This window comes from Botryllus schlosseri, chromosome 4 (genome assembly GCF_051294905.1).
Source record: "Botryllus schlosseri isolate E-star chromosome 4, Bs_hap1, whole genome shotgun sequence".
In the NCBI taxonomy this organism is placed as follows: Eukaryota; Metazoa; Chordata; class Ascidiacea; order Stolidobranchia; family Styelidae; genus Botryllus; species Botryllus schlosseri.
In genome coordinates, this window is record NC_137239.1 from 29,706,921 (window position 1) to 29,729,563 (window position 22,643).

The 22,643-nt window shown below is 39.9% G+C and overlaps 2 protein-coding genes across 2 annotated transcripts in view; one reads left to right on the forward strand and one right to left on the reverse strand.

Moving 5' to 3' along the window:
- The window catches only part of LOC145437780 (ficolin-2-like), a 53,830-nt gene that overhangs the window by 16,686 nt on the left and 14,501 nt on the right, over nt 1-22,643 (forward strand). The window contains exons 2-4 of the mRNA XM_080315076.1: nt 19,154-19,212; nt 20,443-20,529; nt 20,693-20,789. Coding sequence (XP_080171202.1) covers nt 19,154-19,212; nt 20,443-20,529; nt 20,693-20,789 — 243 coding nt within the window. The remainder of the gene's footprint in view (nt 1-19,153; nt 19,213-20,442; nt 20,530-20,692; nt 20,790-22,643) is intronic.
- LOC145437779 (uncharacterized) lies at nt 583-11,676 on the reverse strand. Its single transcript, XM_080315075.1, has 8 exons — nt 11,493-11,676; nt 9,545-9,750; nt 8,272-8,425; nt 7,295-7,436; nt 6,764-6,884; nt 3,594-3,725; nt 791-893; nt 583-718 (listed from the first exon to the last, which is right to left on the reverse strand). Exons 1-8 carry the CDS (start codon nt 11,536-11,538, stop codon nt 639-641), a joined length of 984 nt encoding a protein of 327 aa, XP_080171201.1. The 5' UTR covers nt 11,539-11,676; the 3' UTR covers nt 583-638.

The following is a 22,643-nucleotide window of genomic DNA, read 5'->3' on the forward strand; positions in this document are numbered from 1 at the left end:
GCAGTGTTCAAGCAAGACTAGGCCTACAATACTTACTTGCAAATCATTACTTTTTCTTGTACTTGAGTAGAAATTGACGACGTTTTACTTGGCAATCTCCCCTTCTACTTTGGTACCAACTGTGACTACTTGGACCAGCTCTGCCTGTAGCTATTTAGTGGTCGGCAACCAGTACTCACAAGCCATACATGTATCTTTTGATATAATAGTTTTCGCAATCCTAAAATTTACGTGAAATATTGAGTGCTGATCATAGTTTATTTATCTGTCCATTATAGTATTAGAGGGCAAATAGCATAGAGGGCAAATACTCTACCTGCGTTGTATAACCACATCAATTTCCACACATATGGGGGATCTCATGAAGTGAACTTCGATATCATGCCGTCACACTGCCACAAATCGTCAAGTGACACAACAACAGTTCATCCACTGCGTTACATTATGGAGATTGTATTTGCATGGCTCTTTTGGCGAAAGAGACTTCCGACCTCTATAGATCAATATTTCCTGTCTTGCAATATACAGTTCATTGAGTCCAATCCTAACGTCAATTGACTTCTTACACAAGAATTAGAAACATTTTCACAAGTAATGCATTGAATCTTGTATTGAAACAAAGTCTCATCATTTTCTCTTCATTCGAACACGTTGGCTGACTTGCAAGGCGCCGGATCGTAGTATCGGCAGAACATGCATCTTTTTTTGCGTCTTTCCTCTAAAACATCAGCAAAACATGATTTTCAAGTTTGACAAATACAACTAATGAAAGCTGTTTCTTATTTCTTACTTCCCATTCCACCGCAGGTCGGTGAGTATTTCCCGCTTGTCTTAGCGAGGCCACAGAAATTTTTCAAACAACGCTCCATCACGGCAGGACCATGAGGTGAAATCTGAGAAATAAGGGATTCTGAGTGCGGCCTTGAGCAACTGTGAAAGATTTTCATCATTTCAAAATTAGAGTAGTACTAAAATTATAGCCTAACAGGTTTTCATTTTATCTGAATTAGATTAAAATCAGAATGACTGAATCACAAAGATGTGGAAATAGAATTGAAATTCTGAATTAAACAGAAATACAGCGAAAAGCAAGCTCACTTCATATCAAATCTGAGTTGATTGTCATTAGCATGAGAAAATCAAATGTATCTAAAGCAATTTTCGAGAGTTTCGTACTACTCAGTTCTCTTGTAGCATTTTCAGGAAAACAAGGATTTAGATTAGAATAAAAATGGAGGCGTATAGCAACATTCAACAATTTAGATATGAATTAGATTACCGGCATTTCATTCTAGTAAGTACAATTAGACAACTAGAACTATCTAGCTCTCCAAGTCTGTATGAGGGAAACCGATGATTTACAATTGAATAACATATTCATATTGGAATAAGCCGAAAATAAAATCGTCAGCAACTACAACATTCCAATTCTCTACTATATAGTTATACTGATTACCCCCGTATCATATCGGCAAAAATGTTCCGGTTTATTTCAATATGAAAATATTATTTAGTTGTATATTGAAGTTCTGTACCTTCCAGAGTCATTTCAATCAATGATTTGTATCAATGTCAGTGGCGGCTCGTGACAATATCGGATGGTGGGGCAAGGGCCGCAAGCGACTTGTTATCAATATGACGTCACAGTAGCGTTTTTCAACGTTCATGATGGTCACATGAATTTCCCGTAAACAATGATTTTTGGATTTTTGGTGCGCTTTCACACGCTCTGACAAATGCTTCAGATCGCGATAACCAATTTTGTTCCAACAAGAGCCACTGCTTCCGGTACCGGCACAGTCGAATAAAAGACAGTAAAAGCAAAACAAGGCGTTTTTATCCTCGCTATAAGTAAGCCATTCATTTTTATCGAAATGCGCTGAAGAAAAGGCACGAGTGCGTTTTCCTCCGGCGTACGATTGGACCAATGGGCAATTTCTAGGCTGATACGGACCTAGTCGCTTTACCTCTAATTTTTGCTCTAAAGGCAGCTGGCTAAACGGCCTACGGAGCAAAGATTCAACACGATTCATGTTCGCACTTGACCTGACTACTTATCTGCAGAAATGGAAATGACTATAAATCGAGAGATTGCGTATGCCTTACTGGAAAGGTCAACGAGTTCGGACACATACGCAATTGTTATCTCATAGATTGGACAAGGAAATGTCATATTGAATCCAAAACATCATTCTGAAGAACTACGGATAGCAGCCTCGGAAATTCGGTCCTGGTACAGCTTGGGAGATTTTGACCTTGAGGCTGGAGATTGTCACACGACACATACGGCTTACGGTCTATAGTGTCTACTGTCTATATGTCTGCTGCAAAATCGCCTTCGGAAAATATATTACCGAATAAATACGTGGATGAAAGCCGAAAACTTGGTACACTGTTACATGAAATCATCGAGAAGTAGCCTCATGACCGTTTTCGGTATGGTACACTGTCAAAATTAATACGAATTGATCAACGCCGAATTTTGCGTAAAATTTACTGAGGAATAGGCTGATCAAGCGATAAGCTGTTAGCCGCCATCGAAAACGAAACAGCTATCGCGCTTGACAGGGGTTGTAATTGTGAGCAAATGGCCCGAAGGCCACCATTCCACGGTGAAATTGACATTGGAGAATATAAAATAAAACTAAATATTTGAATGCAAACCGAGGATGTTAGTAAACTGTTTCATGATATCATCATCTCATCACCTATCTCAGTATGGAACACAGATACACCGGCTTTTGCGTGAAATCCGCAATGCGTTAGGTAGGCTAAGTGTCAGATCAGCGCACATCTCTACCATACTCGAACTTGATAATGAAATTGCTGCCCTAATCATTGAGTGCCAACCTTGAGACTTGGCACAGCGTTCGATACTAAAATCAAGACATACCATGTAAAAGCTCATGACGGATCTAGCTAAGGAGCATCGTTAAAATTAATGGAGACCAATACCGGCTTTGCGTGAAATATGTTTGCGATACAAGACGGATCAGCACACACTCGACTTTGGAAACGGAATTACTACCCTAAACTTTGAGTAGAAACCCTGAAACTTAGGACAGTGTTAAATACCACCATCACGACATGACATACCAAGTTTCAAGAATTATCATGGTGTGAAACACCATCAAAATCGACCTATACCAGCAAAGGTCGACTCAACGCATATCACGGTATCCGAGTTCAGATATAGATACGATTGTTACATCACACCTTAGGGGCGACAGGCATATATGCCCCGGTTGCTCGGCCATTTTACGAATAGGAGAGAGTATATCACCGTTTCTTAATTGTGCGCGGCTTTGAGAGAATAGATAGTGAAAGCTTGTTATGAGCGCTACCGGGGCAAGCCCCGGCTAGGCATTCACAAAGCGAAAACACAGAAGAGAATTCGATTTTCGCAGAGACTTCTCTATGTATGGGCATTTGCAAGCGAAAGCACAAGAAGAACGCGGGTTTCGCTGTGATCTCGGTATATATTGAGCGCTGTGCGTCTATAAATGGTTAAATTGTTATTGAACAGAATTTTAGGTGGGGCAATGCCCCAGTTGCCCTATAGGACGAGCCGCCACTGATCAATGTAAACTCACTGGTGCGAACAAGCCTCTTGATCCTGCGACTGCTCCAGATGCGAACGTCAGTATCGGCCGCTCTTTCCTCTCCGGTATATCATATCGTTCTCCCATTAAGGTGAGCAGGTCGTTCAACTTGAATGGGCAAGTCTGAATACAGCGAAATTTAGGAATGCCTATAGCTCCGCGTCATTTCCCAATGGAGTTAAGCCTCCCTATTCGCTAGACCTGCAGATTGCATTAATTGTTTTGTCCGTGACATTTGAGGGAGATGCACTTGAGTTTGTTGTCTAAAGTGAAGGGCAATGTCGTGTTGGATTTTGGGTATCCCTTGAAAACGCAAACAGCGGTCTTTCGGGATATCTGTACATTGGTGCGTGCTGCGCAATGAAAAACGACACTGGAAGATGAGATAATATTAAAACATGTGAACTTATAACAACCAAACTATAAACTAAGCGTAATCACACCAATAACTTAGCGTTAAATCTATCCCGAAATAACCGTAAATCTAACCTGAGGCTTAACCGAAATTGAAGACTAACGTAACCGTATATCTAGCCGGAACCTAACCCTAATCTAGCCCGAACCAAACCCTAACCCTAAATTTATTCCGAAAATAACCCTAAACTAAACCCTAGTCAGAACCTTAATCTAAGTCGAACCTAACCGTAAATCTAATCCGAGTCTAACACTAAAAATAATTTGAGTATAACTATAAATGTATCCCGAACTTAACTCTAAATCGAACCCGAACATAACTTATTTAAGCCGAGTCTAAAACTATATCTAACTCCAGTATAACTTCAAGGTCAACCCGAAAAAAAACTCTAAATCCTACCCTAATTTAACCGTAAATGTTACCTGAACCAAAACTAAAATCTAACCTCAACCTAACCCAAACCCTCACCGTAAATCTAATCAAATACAACCCTAAATCCAAGCCCAAGAAGCTCTAAGTCTAGTTAGAATTTAGCCCTGAATGTAACCTGATCCTGTGCTTGAATCTAGCCCGAACCTAACCCAAACCAACTCTGAATCTAGTCCTAACCTAACCCAAAATTTAATCCGAAACAATTCCTCCTAACCTAACCCTAACTTTACCGATGTGGCATGTCTGCTATATTTTCAGGAGGCGAATGGAGTTACGTGTCCATTTTCTTTAGTCTGGATGATCTGTGATGTACGTTGTCGCGTTATGACGTACCAGTGTTGGGATCAAGTCACTACCTTCGAGTCACGAGTCATTTCGAGTCATTGCACATCTTGACTCGAGTCAAGTCAAGTCAATCGATTTTCGAAGGTGAGTCGAGTCAAGTCAAGTCATTCGATTTTTAGAGGTGACTCGAGTCAAGTCGAGTCAAGTCAAGTCAGGTCACGAGTCAAGTCACAATTCAAGTCAAGTTGCCTTTTCGGTGTATGAGGCAGGATTACGTCATTGTAATTTGCTAGCTGTCTGAAATACAGATCGAGGGGTCCTTGATTCTGAACCGATGAACTAATATAGATTTGAATATACACTCAAGAATGCGTTATACTGCTCACATATACGTAGAACTGTTAATTAACAGTAACGTAATTGATTAATCTGGTAATTAACGTTATTTAAATTACGTAAGTAATTGCATAGTCTTAGTTTATAGTTACCAGCCAAAATAGAGAATAGAGAAATGAATTGATGAGATGCAATCAGTGTTAGGATCAAGTCACTATACCTTCGAGTCACGAGTCATTTCGAGTCATGACACATTTTGACTCGAGTCAAGTCAAGTCAATCGATTTTCGAAGGTGACTCGAGTCAAGTCAATTCATTCGATTTTTGGAGGTGACTCGAGTCAAGTCGAGTCAAGTCAAGTCAAGTCAAGAGTCAAGTCACAATTCAAGTCAAGTTGCCTTTTCGAAGTATGAGGCATGATTACGTCATTGCATTTTGCTAGCTGTCTGAAATTCAGATTGAGTGGTCATTGATTATGAATCGATGAACGAATATAGAGTAAAATATTCACGCAAGAAGGCGCTGTATCGCTTACATATACGTAGAACTGCTACGTAACTATACGTAAGTAATGGCATACCCCCTGTTTATAGTTACCGGCAAAAATAGAGAATAGAGAAACGAATTGATAAGATGCAATACATTACCAATATACATATTGATATGATACAATTCGAGCCTGCGCCAATGGTTGAGGATCGACTATATATAAACTATATTCGAATTCAATTTCAATAAAACAAGAGGTTTTGTTAAGGTAAGAGCATGGAACAGAAATTGACATTTTGCTATAAAATTACTTTACTATACTAGGTTACGACAGCGTAATAAGCTGTAAGCTTCGATCACATCGTTTTCGGTCAATTTATTCGTGAGAGAACAATCGAGGCTCAGTAGAACCCACGATCAGTGAATGATTGGTCGCTCTCACGGGTGACATCAGCGTTTCGCGACCAATCCGAACGTATGCAAGATAAAGTGATTTTTATCGACACCGATTACTTGATGACTTGAAATTGACTCGTCAATTTTGCTCCGAGTCACGAGTCAATTCACATTTCTGATACGCCGAGTCAAGTCAAGACAAGTCATTTTAACGAACTGAATCTAGTCAAGTCAAGTCATGTAAAAAAGGTGACTCGAGTCTGACTCGAGTCAAGTCATGACTCGAGTCATCCCAACACTGGATGCAATATATAATCCATTTACATATTGATATGATATGATGGTTGAGGAGTATATAAACTATATTATAATTCAATTTCAATAAAACAAGAGGTTCGGTTAAGGTGGGAACAGAGAACAGAAATAGATATATTGCTATTATATTACTTTACTGCTAGTTCACGACAAGGTAAGCTGTAAGCTTCGACTACTTCGTTTGTGGTCAATTAATTTGTGAGAGAACATTGGAGGCTTATTAAAACGCACGATCATTGAACGCTTAATCGCTCTCACGGGTTACATCAGCGTTTCGCGAACAATCCGAACATAAGCAAGATACAGTGATTTTTATCGACACTGATTACTTGATGACTTGAAATTGACTCGCGAATTTTGCTCCGAGTCACGAGTCAATCCACGTTTCTGATACGCCGAGTCAAATCAAGTCGAGTCATTTGAGCAAAGTGACTCGAGTCAAGTCAAGTCATACGAAAAAGGTGACTCGAGTCATCCCAACACTGTAACGTACGTCATCAACTTCCTCCGAGAAACACCGTTTTTCAACGTCCGATTTCCAAACGCAAATTCCGTTCCTTCCGGGTGGAGAGAATTTCCAGTCGTAAGTCACCTTGCCGCCAGCTGTCTTTTTCCTGGAAATAAAGCGATACTTGGACAACTAGATAATCCTAGTTGACTAATTACACTAAATACAACGAACGGCTGGTATAATCTAATTCTAATCTAATTTGTGAAACGTATCCACGGTGTGCAGACATTTGCCATTTTCATGCTTATGAGATTGAACTCCGGATTGATATGAACTGTAGCCTACTTGATTTGTGTAGTAGCCTATTTCTTTCCAGTGCAGAATTTCATTCAGTTTCCAAGTTTTCGCGAATGTAGTAGTTCGAATTATCATATGATTTGGAAATAAACTGTGTGTATCTGTCATTCTTATTATAGTATAATTTGTAAAAATTGAACATCTTCTAGTTAGCAAACCGTATACATCGTATCTGTGCACCGTACGCCAAGTCCCTGCGAATATTTGATAACTCACCCGCATCGGGCGTGATAATTCTGCTGCTTCGGGTTCAACGAATAAGAATTCTCCCCGCATTTAAAAATGCATTGAGACCCGATATAGTTTTCTCTCGTGCAAGCCACCGCCTCCATACCGATTGGTAACCGACACGTGATCACTGAAAATTGACAGTATTGTGATTTTTTTAATTTTTTTATTGTATTTTGGTATTGTTAGCATCAACCTGAAGTCTCAAATCGCCGATAACATCGAGACGATATCACCATTTTAAATAAATATCGGTACATATCATTAGAGGTAAAGATACCGGCAATTTTCGTGACTTCACAGTATGGTAATAGGGAGTCAGAGAGCTATAATCTGCGACTGGAAATATTGATATGTTTCTTATATTGCAGGCAGGGGGGGTCTAAGAAGTAGTCGTTGGTACCCAAGTAGAAGGGAAAATTACCAAGTAAAAATTGAAAATTGTTGAATAGATGTACAAGTAGTCTGAAATCATAGTGAACGGGCTTCTTGGGGGCACAGAAACTCTATATACAACTGAATTGAATATTCATATTGAAATAAACCCTGACAATCGTCAAATATGTATTTGGGTGATAAGATTGTTGATCTACAATGCTCTTTCCGATTCCCTACTAGTTTCTGACGATTACCCCTGATGAGTAAGCCGAAAATATTCGGGTTTATTTCAGTAGAATAAACAATTCAAAATCATAATTAGCGCAAGTAAGCTAAACCTACTTGATTAATTTGAAAGATAAGTATTTCGTTACTGACGGGTGTCCTGGTGCAGCCTTTCTAGTTTATTTAATGGTAAGATGGCACTGCTTTGGCTGTAAACTTGTTCGAATATCTGCTCTGAAAGTTTGCAAATGTGTCACAAGATGCCATATCTTTTGAATATCGATTGAATATATCGAGGGTACAGAAATCGACTCAAAAACCAGATGTAAGTCGTACTTTACTGAAAATCAACCGCATATTACGTTCATAATCCACGAAAAATGATCCTGATGATTTCGGAACCACGATTTTCAAGTGCGCCACGTCGTACACTTCCAGATCGATCCATTCGGGGATAACCCCTGAAATGTTCTTAAACCCTTCCCATTTTCGGCCGGATTTTGGCAGAGTCTTTACCTATGATGAGCACAAGTGCTATGAAAAATTATACAATGTGATAGCATCAAAATCGACTTCCTGCTGTAAGTTCTAATAGCCTACTTAAAATAATTGTACAGCAGTTGCTATATTCCGAAGAGGAAGTAGCATCGAAGATTTTTCCTCAAGTACAAGTAGATGAAATGATTTCAAAGACATGTCAAAACTACTTTAACCGGAAGCAGACGAATCTAGTAGGTATTTTGAAAAAACAGATTTTGTATAGAAGACGTAGACTCTAAGCTGTGAATTTCTTCTCAATTTGCAACCATTTCCAAACAGGTCAAAACCACTTCAAATGGAAGTATACAATAAACGCTTGAAAAGTAGGCCTACTTTCAAAAGTAGGTTAGGTTGAAAATGCTAGATAAATCTTTGATACTACTGTAAATTGAAAATAACACCACAAATAGCTGCGATTTTCCGTAACTGCCGAGTTATAGCACGGCCCACCTAAAGGCTTTTTGTAAGACACCGCTGAATCGGATGAGATGGCGTGGAGGAGCCTAGGTAAACCTCTAACACTTAGGTATCGGAATTCGGAAGTCGACCTCGGTCTCGCACCCATTGGTGTTGCAGCCGCGGATTATACCACTGCGCTATCTCGCCACTCTACTCATAAAGGTAATGCAGACATAATTCGAGACCACTTTATACTTTAAAATATCAGAAGTCTAAAAAGCGAGTAGTTTTGACTTGAAAAAGTAAAAGTGGAAGTAGTCTGAAAACATAATTACTTGAGTAGGTGGTGTAAGTAGTGAAAACCTACTTGAGTACTCGGAAAGAGTAGTAGAAATTAAATTGAAGAATTTCCCAACGTAAATACTATTTTTTAAAATCCTTAATTTTGTACTCCAATAACATTGCTTCCACTGGTTGGAATTGAGTCAAATTTGATATGTATCATTGTTATAGCCAACGTAACAATTTTAGCGAAAAGCTAGTAAAATCTGACGAAAACTTTTTTTTGAACAACCCTTGTTGCTATTCATCTGACCTGATCGATATGAATGATATGTAAAAAGCCGCAAATCTCAAAATAGTTTATGGCTAATCATCATTATTTCCACTAGAATATAAAATTTTGAGTGAACTCACTTGAATCTTGGCGTCGCCAATCTTCATCATGCCGAATGTCAATTTGACTGAGACTGCGAGTTTTGTGTTCATGTAGAAGATACAATCGTCTTTCTTACTTTCGTTCTTCGTGTAGAAAGGTCTGTCGGCGTGGTTTTCTCGCATTTGCGGGAAATAAAACGAACCTTTCCAACCGTTCAGCTCACTCACGCAATGTTGCGCGTGGCCTGTGGAGAGAAATAGGGCTAATTCTCAGACTATGTAGATCTTACAACTGCTGCAAGTCTGTATTATTATGGATCCAGAATGGAGTCCAATAATATCAAGTCGATATTGCACTTTGAAAGTAATATGGGAGATGACATAACACGAAGTCAGAGAACTATATAAAGTTACTTCTATAGACTATGCGAATATTCATTTATTTCTTATATAGCTTAAAGGTGCTATGATGCAGCGTTTCTGGTGTATTTCATCTCAAATCATTGTAAATCTGTTCAAATAAATGCTCCCAAGTTTGGGAAATGCTATATCTGTTGAATGTCGGCCGAATAAATAAGCGTTATCATTGAAGTTGCTAGTTATCAGTTTTATCAGCTCAAAATGAAATATCCGCTGTGCTCTATGGATAACCACTGCATATTTGTACAAACTACCAATCCAGATGGTCGCATTTTGAAAATTTAGTGCTTTAGGGTAACCAAGTTTTTGTGGCTCAAACTCCGGACACTCATTAGCGTTCACTAGTGGATTTTAAAACGACGAATGAACACATTGTCTGTCAATATGACGTCACGCTATCAAAGCTTTGCCTGTCGACTGTATACTGTATTCAAGAGTGCAACATAGGTGCAACTATTGGGTGAGCTCTAATGCGAGCTATGCGATGATGCTGTATGCTGTATCCTCATTTGGTTTGCAACAAATTTCCTCACGGTCCGGATGAAATCATCTGTTGGCCCACTGGTTGTGAATTCCGAAAATGCATGGATCGTTAAATCATGTTCCCGCCCTACAAATACCACTATTTATGAGCTGAAATGACGGTTCGCACCAGCAGGTTGCACATCCGGCGGGTTCCAGACTTATGGTTTTGACTCCATTTTCAATTTGAAAATGTTCCGTTGCCTAGCTCAAAATTTTATAAGCTGATCACTAAAAAAGGGTCAGCGCCTTATCACAGCAGACTTACTCGTGGCCTATTTTGGAAGCTGATTACGTTCAACATATTCCCGTTCCTTAGAATAAAAGCCAACGATCCCCATGTTTAGAACCACTGTCGTTGACTAAAGTATCCATGCGGCCATAACCGACTCTAGGAATATACCGTTATGGTATAATGGCGATACAATTAGACTTGCATTTTTTGCGAGGGCGGTGGACTCCATATTAGATTCACTATATGTGACACCAAATCGCACCCAGCGCGAAGACAAATTTCAAGTCACATCATACATTTGCTTAAAAATAATAGTGATTATGTTGATTTACGATATAGGATTTACGATGATATACGACATGTCCGGTAAATTCTGGACGTATGACAACTCTAGAGTAGTTCTAGTTCTATAGTTGCGCATTTTGAAAAGCGAGTATTCTAATAGATATAGTTGAGAGGGTTGTATGAGGAGTTCTAGTTCTAAAGTTGCTAATTTTGAAAAGTAAGTAGTTCTAGCTATAGTTCTAGCTTTAAAAGTATAGTAGTTCTAGTTCAAGTTGCGCATTTTGAAAATTCAGTAGTTCTAGTTTTGGTCCCATAGTTGCAAGTTCTGATAAGTGAGTATAGTTCTAGTTCTAGTTCCAGATGAGCATTTTGGAAAGGAAGTAGTTGTAACTCTAGTTATACTTGCTAGTTTCAAAAGTTAAGTAGTTCTAGTGCTCTTTCTGGTTGCGCATTATTAAAATCCATTAAATTGTACCACTCTGTACCACTGCTATACACCGTATAAAGGCGAAACTAACAACTCACCAGTATGCATGAAACAGGCGAAGAGCAGCAGCGCAATCCCTTTCATTGTGGAAATTATAGAAACTTTTTAGCAGCCTTATCAACAATACGCTATGCGCTACCGCGACTCTTCAATATTCGACATAATACTTAAACTCTGTAAATATTCCTGATATAATTTGTAGTCTGTGATCAAACCAAGATTGCCGCTCTGTCCAATCAGAACGAAGCGTATTTCTGCCTTGGGCAGCTTGTGTGAAGAACCGATACTTAATCTTCAATAACGCCGAAACGAAATCCGATTAAGATAGCGATTACGGACAGTTTTGAACACCGCAAGTAAAATTCGTGTATTCATATCATATATCATTTATACGCAGCCTTGATCGAGTTTCTCATCTATTACGGGGCTGCATAACTGGCTGACCGAAAGCGGACGTTCTTAGTGCGAAAATACCTTATCTGTGGCTCATTACATTGTGGGTTTTAATAGCAAAACAAAATCCGTCCTCGTTAATTTGCAGAAAAAGTGTCATAAACTACCAATTCTCCCGCATCAGTTATAATGACTTGCCAATAAATACATTTCGCTTATTGATTTTGCTAACATCACTTAACGAGATATTGTATGTAGTTTTATCGTATATTTGTATGACTGTATATTATTCCATGACAGTTCTAAGGGACTTAGGGCAATTTAAACTTTTGTAACTAGACCTCTGCTTTAATATAGTTGGGTCGTAATGAATTATTGCGTTCGGATACTGCATGTCGGATATGGACTATTCTATTTCGATAATCCGATCACTGAATCACTTAATGTCCTCATTCTGAATTTACTCATGCGGCAGTCAAATAATGACTTAATGAGTACCCACAACTTTGGTTTCACCTATAATTTTCTCTGGCATCGTTCCACATCGATTTCGTAGACCATCGGCCAAAATTCCTCTCGTGGTTTTCTAGGTTCATGTCATATTTAGGTGAAGTCATATTTAAGGCTGAAAAAAAATCGAGAATCAGAGTCATTTGATTCTTTGACGAGTATTGTACTACGAGTCAATTCGAGTATCACTGATAATCACGCTATAAGAATAAGATTTGGAAAACACATGTACCCTTTATACGACCACAAAGAATAGAATGCCAGGTCTACATCACATTAAACGTAATTTCGTGTTTTGTCGATGCCTCCTTAATTTCTCTTTGTGAAAATGATGTTAGTTGATCACGACTTCGCAGATATGTCAATTTCACGAACACTGGTGGCTTTGTACTGCATGTTTTGTATGCTGCAATACGACCGATTGGGGTTTGAAGGCCTCCACATTGGAAAATAGTCAAGAAAATATAGTTTTCGTTGGTATATTAAGTCTCAGTGACAATGATTTTATAATTTCAATATTCGAAAATATCATCTCTCCCAACACGACTCGTATCATTACAAATAAAACTCGAATCATCGTGCACTGTAAAATATAAAGGTGGATCTTGGGGTGGATATGAGGTGGAACAGATGCTTCCACCGTTTTATAAAGGCGGAAAAGTCATTCCACCTATTTCACCGCGAAAATCCACCGTTAAAGGTGGGTGTGCTATCCACCCCTATGTTATCACACTCACCACAAATGCTAGTATTAACTCAGACACGGGTATATGTCTAACTGTGATATACAAGTTGGGTAGTAAGTGGCGATTATACCTTGCTGATAGCGTAATTACTCGAACATATGCACAATATCGCTACCATACCGCATCTGTTGCAGAATGCGAGCATGGCGTTTCCCAGTGCGCGCACGACATCCGCCGCGCCGATGCGCACGCCCATGGTCCACCCGGATAAGCCGGGCTGCATCCCACTTGCTATCAAGGTGGAAATTGTCAAGTATTCCACTTTTAAGGTTGGAAATGCCATCCACTTAATTAGGGTGATTTTGTATCCTCCTTTAAAGGTGGAATACCATCCACCTTTTTAGTGTGACTTTTGTATCCACCTTTAAAGATGGGTCCAGTTTTTACAGTGTGCCCCACGCCAATCGCATTTGAACTTAGCTTAGGTAGCTTAGGTAACTTAGCCTAATCTCCGACATTTTACAATTCCCACGAAATCCCTACAAATGTCTCTTGCACGCAAATTTGAAAAAATAGCATACAATGCATTGGACTTTATAGTGAAACGATGACTTCAATAATTGAACACGCGGAACGAATAACAAGGCGACCATTTGGAGTTGTGACTGATCATGCATGGACTTTTTGCGCTGTTTCTGACAAACCACAGTAAAATTACGTTTGCATGATATTTTGCTTAGATTAAGGGTTCTGAACCTAAGATCCACGGGTGTTCCCGGACTAGTTTTAAGCAGAGGTGGACACTGGACATACTAGTCACCGTTAGAAATCAAGTGGAGGTGGAAGTAACACGTCAATTTCTGCTCAAATACAACTAGATGTAGCAATCACCAAAGTAAGTATTCTAGTCCTGTATAACTTTTCCTATAAAACCAAAAACACAACCACCTGAGAAAAGCGCAAGTAGGCGAAATGTACTTGAAGTGGCAGTAAATGTAGAGGTACTTCGTTGTACAGAATTGCAGGTGGGGCTATGCCATAGTTGACCTATGGGACTGGCCGCCACTGCATAATAATGAAGTAAACATGAGCAAAGGTATGATTATTGAAATTAATTACATGAATACATGCTGTTGCTAATATGTGAACCGTTGTGCATGGGAAGTTACAATTAGTTGTGGTCGGTTTTGTGATGCTCGTTAAAATGCCATGTCGCGAAATTTTAGTTTGTTCAAAAGTCACGTTTCCTTATTGTGTTAAAACATCAGATCTGATGCTTCATAGAAAGACCTTCCTAGCAAACACGATTCAACGTATTTCAGTCATGCTGTGGATGAACTGGCTTCCTCGATATCACAGTCATTGGAACACAGCATATCGTCATCCCACACATATTGCAATTGATGGAATATTTCATGCCTGTGGAAAATTCAATTCCTAATAACTTGTTGCGCTGCACGGATCGAAGAAAGACATTTGTGTCATTGCCCTCATATTGCAATTGCTGGAGACTGGAGACTTGAGTGTGCCGGTGGTGGCTCCTCACAAGCTCGGGTTCGAATGTGAACTGTTAAATTGAGTACACTGTTTCATGGTATCATCAAGTTATACTGTGCGAAATTTCGTCACCCATCTCAATATGGAGCACCGTGAAAATCTACAGAGACCAATACCGGATTTTACGTAAGATGTATTAGGCCGTGAGCGCACGTCTATACAAGCATACACACTCGATTTTCATACCGAAACTACGTTCCCAATCATTGGGTGTCAGCCATGAAATTTGCCACAGTCTTAGACGCAACCGTTAAGACATACCGTGTCAACTGCAATGAACGATCTCGGTATAGAACAGTGGTTTTCAAACTGGGGAGCGTGCCCCCGTTGGGGGGGGGGGGCTTGAAAGCATTTGAAGAGGGGACGAAGTCATCTGTAAGAAATGAAGATTGGAATTCGTTCAATTTCTTCCGAAACCTTGAAGTTTTAACAATGACATCAATCTTAATTATATTACGATTTCAAATGTCATAGTTACATCGTACCGTCCAGATACCGATGATAGATCATGACTGATACCAGACATTGCCTCGATCAGAAGATGTTTCCGAATTCGGACTAACTATATGGTGGATGCGTGAGTGTAGGTGTTAACTGGTGCTTTTATGGTCTGTCTGAAGAGGCGGTCAAAGTAGTCAAGAAACCTACTCAAGTAGAAGTAGAAGTAGCGACGAAAAAATCTACTCAAGTACGAGTAGAATTACTTCTTCCATAAGCAACCTAAAACTGCTTGAAGTAGAAGTAGAATTGACTGACTTTAAATCTACTCAAGTAAGTAAGTAGTTGTGAAAACGATCGTAATTCGTTCACATGGAATGTCAAAAGTTGCAAATTAAGCTATGCGAAAGGTGCAGAGCTTGATTCATATTGATGCATACCAGGAGGTATCCAATTTTCGACAGCGTAAGCATTCGTCCACATGATGAGATGAAAATGATAGTATTGATATGGAAACATGACACTAGCCCTCGGTTTACTTGAACTGCCCGTTTTAGAAAATATCATGGTATAGTGCCCTCCCCCATATTCTAAGGCCTGTAGTTTAGGCGAAGAGCAATACGGAGAAGTTGCATCAGATGCTGTGTAAACAATTTGCGTGATTAGTAAACGTCATTATAAAATATGATGGATCGTAAAAATGTAATATTGTTTTGCATCGTATTTGAAGACAGCTGAACAATTTCATGGGGTTGGCAGAAATATTTGAATTTTTTTTTTAATTTTTCCTAATAAATTAAACATTTTAATTGGATCTGCGGAGTCCTATACACGTTAGAATTGAACCAAATTTGGTGTGCAGCGTTTTTTAGGGTAACCTGACAATTTAATCACTGAATGGCTGGAATCCAGGAAAAAAGTTTATTTTTGAACAGCCCTATTGTACAGTTATGGAATATGCCTGGTGGATATATTGCGCTGACGTGTTGCTGTATAAATAAACGCGCGCTTCTGATTTGTGAACAATCATGTTTACCATATATATGCATTAGGCCATTTGTACTGATGAGTAATGCCAGTACAGGTGCAAGATTAGGTATGAGAAAGAGAGAGAGTTACAAGCTTGTGCCTGTAGTGAGCTTACAGGCTTATGGTTGTAAGGTTGCAATGAGTTTGCAAGCTTATGGTTGTAATGAGTTTGCAAGCTTATGGTTGTAAGGCTGTATTGGAAGCAGGGCTGTGGAGTCGGTAAATTCTACCACCGACTCCGGCTCCGACTCCGACTCCACACATTTTCAATATACCGACTCCGACTCCGACTCCGACTCCTGAGTTCTTAAACGTACCGACTCCGACTCCGACTCCGACTCCTGGGTCTTTAAACGTACCGACTCCGACCCCGACTCCCGACTCCGACTCCAGCATTATTACCAATTTACTTCGAAAATTATATGCCACATTGTCGGTTGAATGACTATCATACAACCATTAAACATATGCAAACATATGACTAACGGTGGCATGCTAAATTGTTTCATTGTGGTACAGCTCGAATTAGCCACTATGCAATTAACATGAAATAAAGATTTGCTAAATATCCTTCCTTATTCAAGTTTTTATAACATGGACTCCCTAATATCCTGAAATGTATGAATCATCCAAATATGGCAGATATCCAATCCTGTTTAATAAAAATGTAGATAAAAAATCAAAGTGTAGCTCATACGTATGACTCAGCAACTAATAAAGAAATTGAACTTACTAATTTTGTCATTGCACACTATCCTGATTACAAGCACAAACACTCTTACTACTAACAATAGACATTGGTCAGAAATGGAATTTAGTTAAGTAGTCAAAGACCATAGCCTTTGTCTAGTATGCATGTACTTAATCAAGTATTCAAGGATTGGGACTTGCAGTCTTTCTTAATCATTTGTTCGACCCAAACAGCTAAGCTACACTACAAATATTTTTAATTTTGTCAAGTGGGGAGCATCGTTTGGTCATATCTACATCATTTTTACAATTTTACAAAACCAGCCGATGCATTTTCTCTGTCACAGTATCATGGTATAATTCCAAAAATTGCATCAATTTTGACGGCATCGCGAAAACGCATATTGCGATTTTCTTACCCTCTGCAACTGAGTTGTAATTTGCAAGTAATGTCTAATTTAATCTATATCAGGGGTGGGCAACTTTTTCGACGAAAGGGACACCTGAGATTTACGAACCATTGCGCGGGCAACTGGAATGTTGATAACCTTTTTTTAGTCGTCGATAGGAGCGAACCGAATTAGGTAACATTGCAAACAAGACTTATATTAATACGCTCTAAAATTGATAACAATATGTCATGCAACTGTGCAGTGCGCAATCAGGCCCTGGTCGCGGGAAGCACGACATTTTTTTGCGAGATAACGACTGAATTAGGCTATAGCTATATCAATAAACATGTCGCTAACATACATTGGGGGTCGCATCTGTATATCACTGGGCTCATTTGGCAAGGACAGGATTATTCGACGTTTAGACATAGCAAAATCGATGGTATCAGTGAACATGCCTCTATCATTTTGTGCAAATGTTTTGTCGACGATCTCGCTGCGAGTGCACAAGCGAAGCCGTATCTCCTAATTGCGAATACAGTTAGACTCAATTCTGTGAATAATATGTATTTATAATTTTCAGAAGGGGGCTCAAATACTGAATGCAAGAAATCTAGTGACAATGAATCATGCGAAGTACCGAGAAAAATTTCAAGTCCAATAAATCTGCTATGAAATATTCTACTTCATGGTCATATACGAAGATCTGGGATAAATGTGGCTGGCCGCTGGATACGTCAATGCGTCACAACTGCTGTTTTAGTCATCATCAAATTTCGCGGTCATGCTAATCAAATTTTGGTTGGCCTTGCAATTGTACCTGATGTCATAAATAATTTCGAGAATTACCTCGCAGGCCACACCTAACCTTCTTGAGTGCCAAATTGGGCATTCGTGCCACGGGCTGGCCGCACCTGATCTGTATGGTTAATAGTAACAGTGGTTGGTGGTACATAAAAATTCTATTGAAAATACTTTGAAAGCAAATGTTTTCATGATAGAGAAGTTGGAGTCGGAGTCGGAGTCGAAGTCATAGTCATTCTCACAAACTCCGACTCCGACTCCAGTCAGTATTTTCCCACCGACTCCGACTCCAGCTATTATAGTTTTCACGACTCCGACTCCGACTCCATCAAGCGAAAATTACCCCGACTCCGACTCCGACTCCACCGACTCCGACTCCGACTCCACAGCCCTGATTGGAAGTCACCGGGCTTTTTGTTGTAAATTTACAACAATAATTTTTACAGTGTGTTGCTCGATGTCGTCACCGGAGACGACTTGAACTTCAAGTGAAATCAAACATGTTTTCAGACTCTAACCTCACGAAGTTTTGAAAAAGTTTGAAATTTGATATTTTATTATTTTATCAATGGACAAGACTGCAACATATTGCATATTGCAATCAAGTTATAAAATTTTAATATACCTGGCGGACCGGCAGAAAAGACTTCGCGGACCGGCGGCTGAGAATCATCCGTTATGATCATTATTATTATTAGTAGTAGTAAAAAGTAGTAGTGGCTCTTATCTCCCGTAAGGGTCTGTATAATTGCCTTCCGATAATTTACTTTGAAATGCAATTCATCGTCGGCTATATACGGATCAAAGATTAAAGGATTGTACAAGATGACATCACGAATTCAGCCTCAGGGGTTAATGGCTCGGGCTGGACCAAGAGGTTATAAGTCGTGAATGGGATGTCATGATTACGGCAGGACTCAATTCGACGTACTTCATGCACGATGTCGATGATATGACTTCCCGTGAATCACAGTCAGATGGAACACAGCATATCGTCATTGCACGCGCATTGCAATTGATGGGAAGTTACCCACCACCGCTTATCTCATTCAATTTAGTAGTATACGTAAGGTCACTACAGCTGATATTGAATATGTCGCAGAAGACTTGGATTCTTTTGATGTTTGGATTCGCGATCAGCCTTGATGGTTCGTCAGGTACGAAGATTTCAATCGATTCTATTTTTTTTTTCTTTTTCAGCGAAATTATGCGTGAGAAGATACGTCAACGGCAAATGGATCTCGAAGGGGGATTGTGGGGTCGGTAGGGATGGTGTGAACCTCTAAAAGGTTCGGGTTCGTGTGAACGCGAACCTTTTTGAAAGGTTCTGTGTGAACACGAACGTGAACCTCATGACGTCACGGGACGTCATATTGCTAATTTCAATCTATCCTTCAATGAAATGATAGCCTATATTAATGTACACGATACCTAGCGACGACTCGGGCAACATGACTTCACAATGCTGAAATACATATTGACGTTTTAAACGTCAGCCAAATGTATCAACTGGGGCAATCAAATGATATAATAATCTCATAAAATCAATATCTTCCGTCGCTTTGCCAACAATTTTGACGAGGACTTACCAGGGAATATAAGGAAAGGAAGGGACGTAGTTTATTTTTGTCCTTGATGTCCTTGCGGCATATACACCGACTCATGATATACATACACACGATTTGCGTAAATGCATACCATGAGTAGGCCTACATGATGTGCATATGCCGTCGGGCAAGGAAGATGCAGATATAGCCTTGTAGCAGTGTTGGGATGACTCGAGTTATGACTTGACTCAAGTTAGACTCGAGTCACCTTTTTCGTATGACAGATCGGAAAATGTATTCGGCGTATGAGTACATTGATATTGTGCAGAGTGTGAAACGGGTTTCTATACTTGTTACCTATTGTAGGCCTACCCCATTACCAAGATATACAGCAGTAGCCAACACCTCAATCGCACCGATTTGGTTTTAATGATCCAGTAAACATATGAAGTCAAGATTGACCCCATACGCCAGCTAGATTGATTAGTTGAATAAACATCATTTGCTGACTACGTAGCTTATTTCGCTCGTGATATTTTGTGATCGTGGGTCAAGCTGGCAGCAGAAAGTCAATAGATATTTACAAACTGAAAGTGGGATATTTCGAGGAAACTTTTGCAACAAAGCAAGTAAAACTTTTGAGATTGTCAAGGTACATGCTCGTTTAGTGTTGATTTTTTTTATGCCTATAGCGCTATGCATAGAGTGGCCTGCAGTTGAAATGCAATAAATTTGAACCAGCGTTGAAGTGAAAATTGTAATATATGAAAAAGGTTCACAGTGCAGAACCTACCAAGGTTCTGTTGTGAACGCGAACCTCTAAATATCCGAGGTTCACACACAGAACGCGAACGTGAACCTCACGTTCACACCATCCCTAGTCGGTATACATGTAGTTTGATGTCAGTGCTAAATGTTCTGTCATCTGTACTGTTCATGAAGGGCCCGGTAAGGATGTCGGAGATGCAGAAGGAAGTTCAACGCAAAATTGAAGATGAGAACAAATGCATTGCAGGCAAGGGATGGACTGTGAGTAATATTTGACATCTTTCTTCTGCAACGCCGAAAGCTAACTTGCTCTATGCTGAACAAGACATCAAAATATAAGGTTTCGACCACAATCTTGAAGGCACTCAGAGATGTAATTAGTGGCAGTTCGGAAAGTTTGACTATTTTTTGAATTCCGTTGCAGGTTTTCCAGCGAAGAGTGAACGGAGACGTGGATTTCTACCGAGATTGGAATGATTACAAGAAAGGATTCGGGGATTGTGATGGAGATATGTGGCTGGGTAGCAAAATTTTGAGTTAATTCCTCCAAGTTGTAGTATTAAGTCGATCTTATCATGGTTATGACCTTTGTAATAAAGCTTATTATCGCAAAGTAACTTGATTCTCTCTAAAATTTCACAACGTTTGTCTCCAGGGCTCGAGGAATTGCATGAAGTGACAAAGGAAGGAGATATGGAATTGGAAATCAACATGATCACAAAACATACAGGAATTCATTGGGTGGCAAAATACAGGCAAGTTTGTAGCAACGGTTCTACCGAACCAATATCTATTTCTAAAACCTGCTTTAAACCTTGGTTCTCAAACTTAAGTTTCCGCCAGGAAACAATCAAATTTTGTTAAAATTCATACATATAGCTACGTGCAAGTAAAAGGTTTATTAATAAAACAGGGATAAACACGAACTAATCTCAGTAACAGGGATATGACCAGTCACCATAAATTGTAGATCAGGGGTCTCAACCTCAAATGTGCCCGTGGGCCAATTTCCTAGTGTTTGATGGCGCCGCAGGCCGCAGCATTAATAAGGGTATTCATTCTATTTCCAAGTATGCCTTATTTGACGGGACCTTGCAGACTGGCATTCAGCACATACATCGTGAAAATGTAATTTACTAATGTGACTTCACGCCTGGGAAGAAACATCACATTTCTAATTATCTGAATAAAATTGAGTTGTACCTTTTCTTCAAATACTTGAATATGTGGCTGGCGGTACTGAACTTGAGTATTGCTTTCAGAACCACTTTCATTGCAGTAAAGACTTCATTAACTCATTAAGTCTTTTCGTGTGCCCTTTATTAAGAGTTAACGGCACAGTCCGTGACAGTCATTACAATGTCGATGTCGGTATGTTGATTTTGATTGCTAAATGTAGATCGCATCTGCCTTCCATCTGTCAGTGTTGGAGTCAAGTATCACAAAATTGACGAACCTGATTTATGCCGGTAGGGGGAGTTTCTATACAATCTTAAAATTTTCCATTAATATATTGCGACCAGGATACACCACGATGTACCTATAACATCATGGAACGCGGTAGTGTTCCTTGGCTCGAGACCTCGTCTCCATGCGATCGCAACCTGCTCGCACTCGTTAAACGCAATGCACACAAGTCCATGCGGTTATAATAAGATTATATTCCATGGCACAATATTCAAAATGGTGATTCACACTAAACTCGTATTCTCGCAATAACGATATATACAAACTGATAACGGAAACAGAAGACCTGCAAATACGAGACACGCCGGCCTATACACACAGCAACCGAACTTCACACAAACCGTATTCCGACAGCTAGGCCTAAACCTACACCAGCAGCAGCCCTGCCATCTACAGGCGAGTACGGACTACCTACAAAGCTGCATCACTTCCTAGGGCCTATATGCTCGTAGAGTATCGAGTCAGTTTCCGCATGGCACTTCGAGTCCCCTATTTTATATTATAGCCGTGTGGAAATCGCTTGTTGAAGGGCGACAAGTCCCGATAGTGCGAGGCGCAATTTCTCGCTAAAAGCCTCTAGCCCAGTGGTTCCCAACGTGGGCGATATCGCCCCCCCCCCCCCCCCCCCCCATTGGGCGATTTCGCGGGCAGAGGGGGCGAATTTAACGAAGGGGCGATAGAGGGGGCGATGGTGCGTTAAAACGGCTATATTGGAGTCGGGGGCGTAACTACCGTACCCCAAACCCAACCCCAATTGGGGGTGGGGGGCCCGAAATCGAAGGAAGCCCAGAATTATTTCGTGAATTAACATGAATGATAAAGTAATTTTTTAGAAATTCATGCGATTCAAAAAATTTTCGCGCTGGGCGCGATTTAATATTTTCATGTATCTTGACGTTGTGGTCCCC

Excerpts from the sequence above, each read along its gene's own strand:
- LOC145437779 (XM_080315075.1), bottom strand. The coding sequence starts at position 11,538 with ATGAAAGGGATTGCGCTGCTGCTCTTCGCCTGTTTCATGCATACTG. Across the intron at positions 6,885-7,294 it reads AATTATCACGCCCGATGCGG|GAAAAAGACAGCTGGCGGCA; the intron begins GTGAGTTATCAA and ends CTTTATTTCCAG. Across the intron at positions 894-3,593 it reads CAAGAGGCTTGTTCGCACCA|ATTTCACCTCATGGTCCTGC; the intron begins GTGAGTTTACAT and ends CTTATTTCTCAG.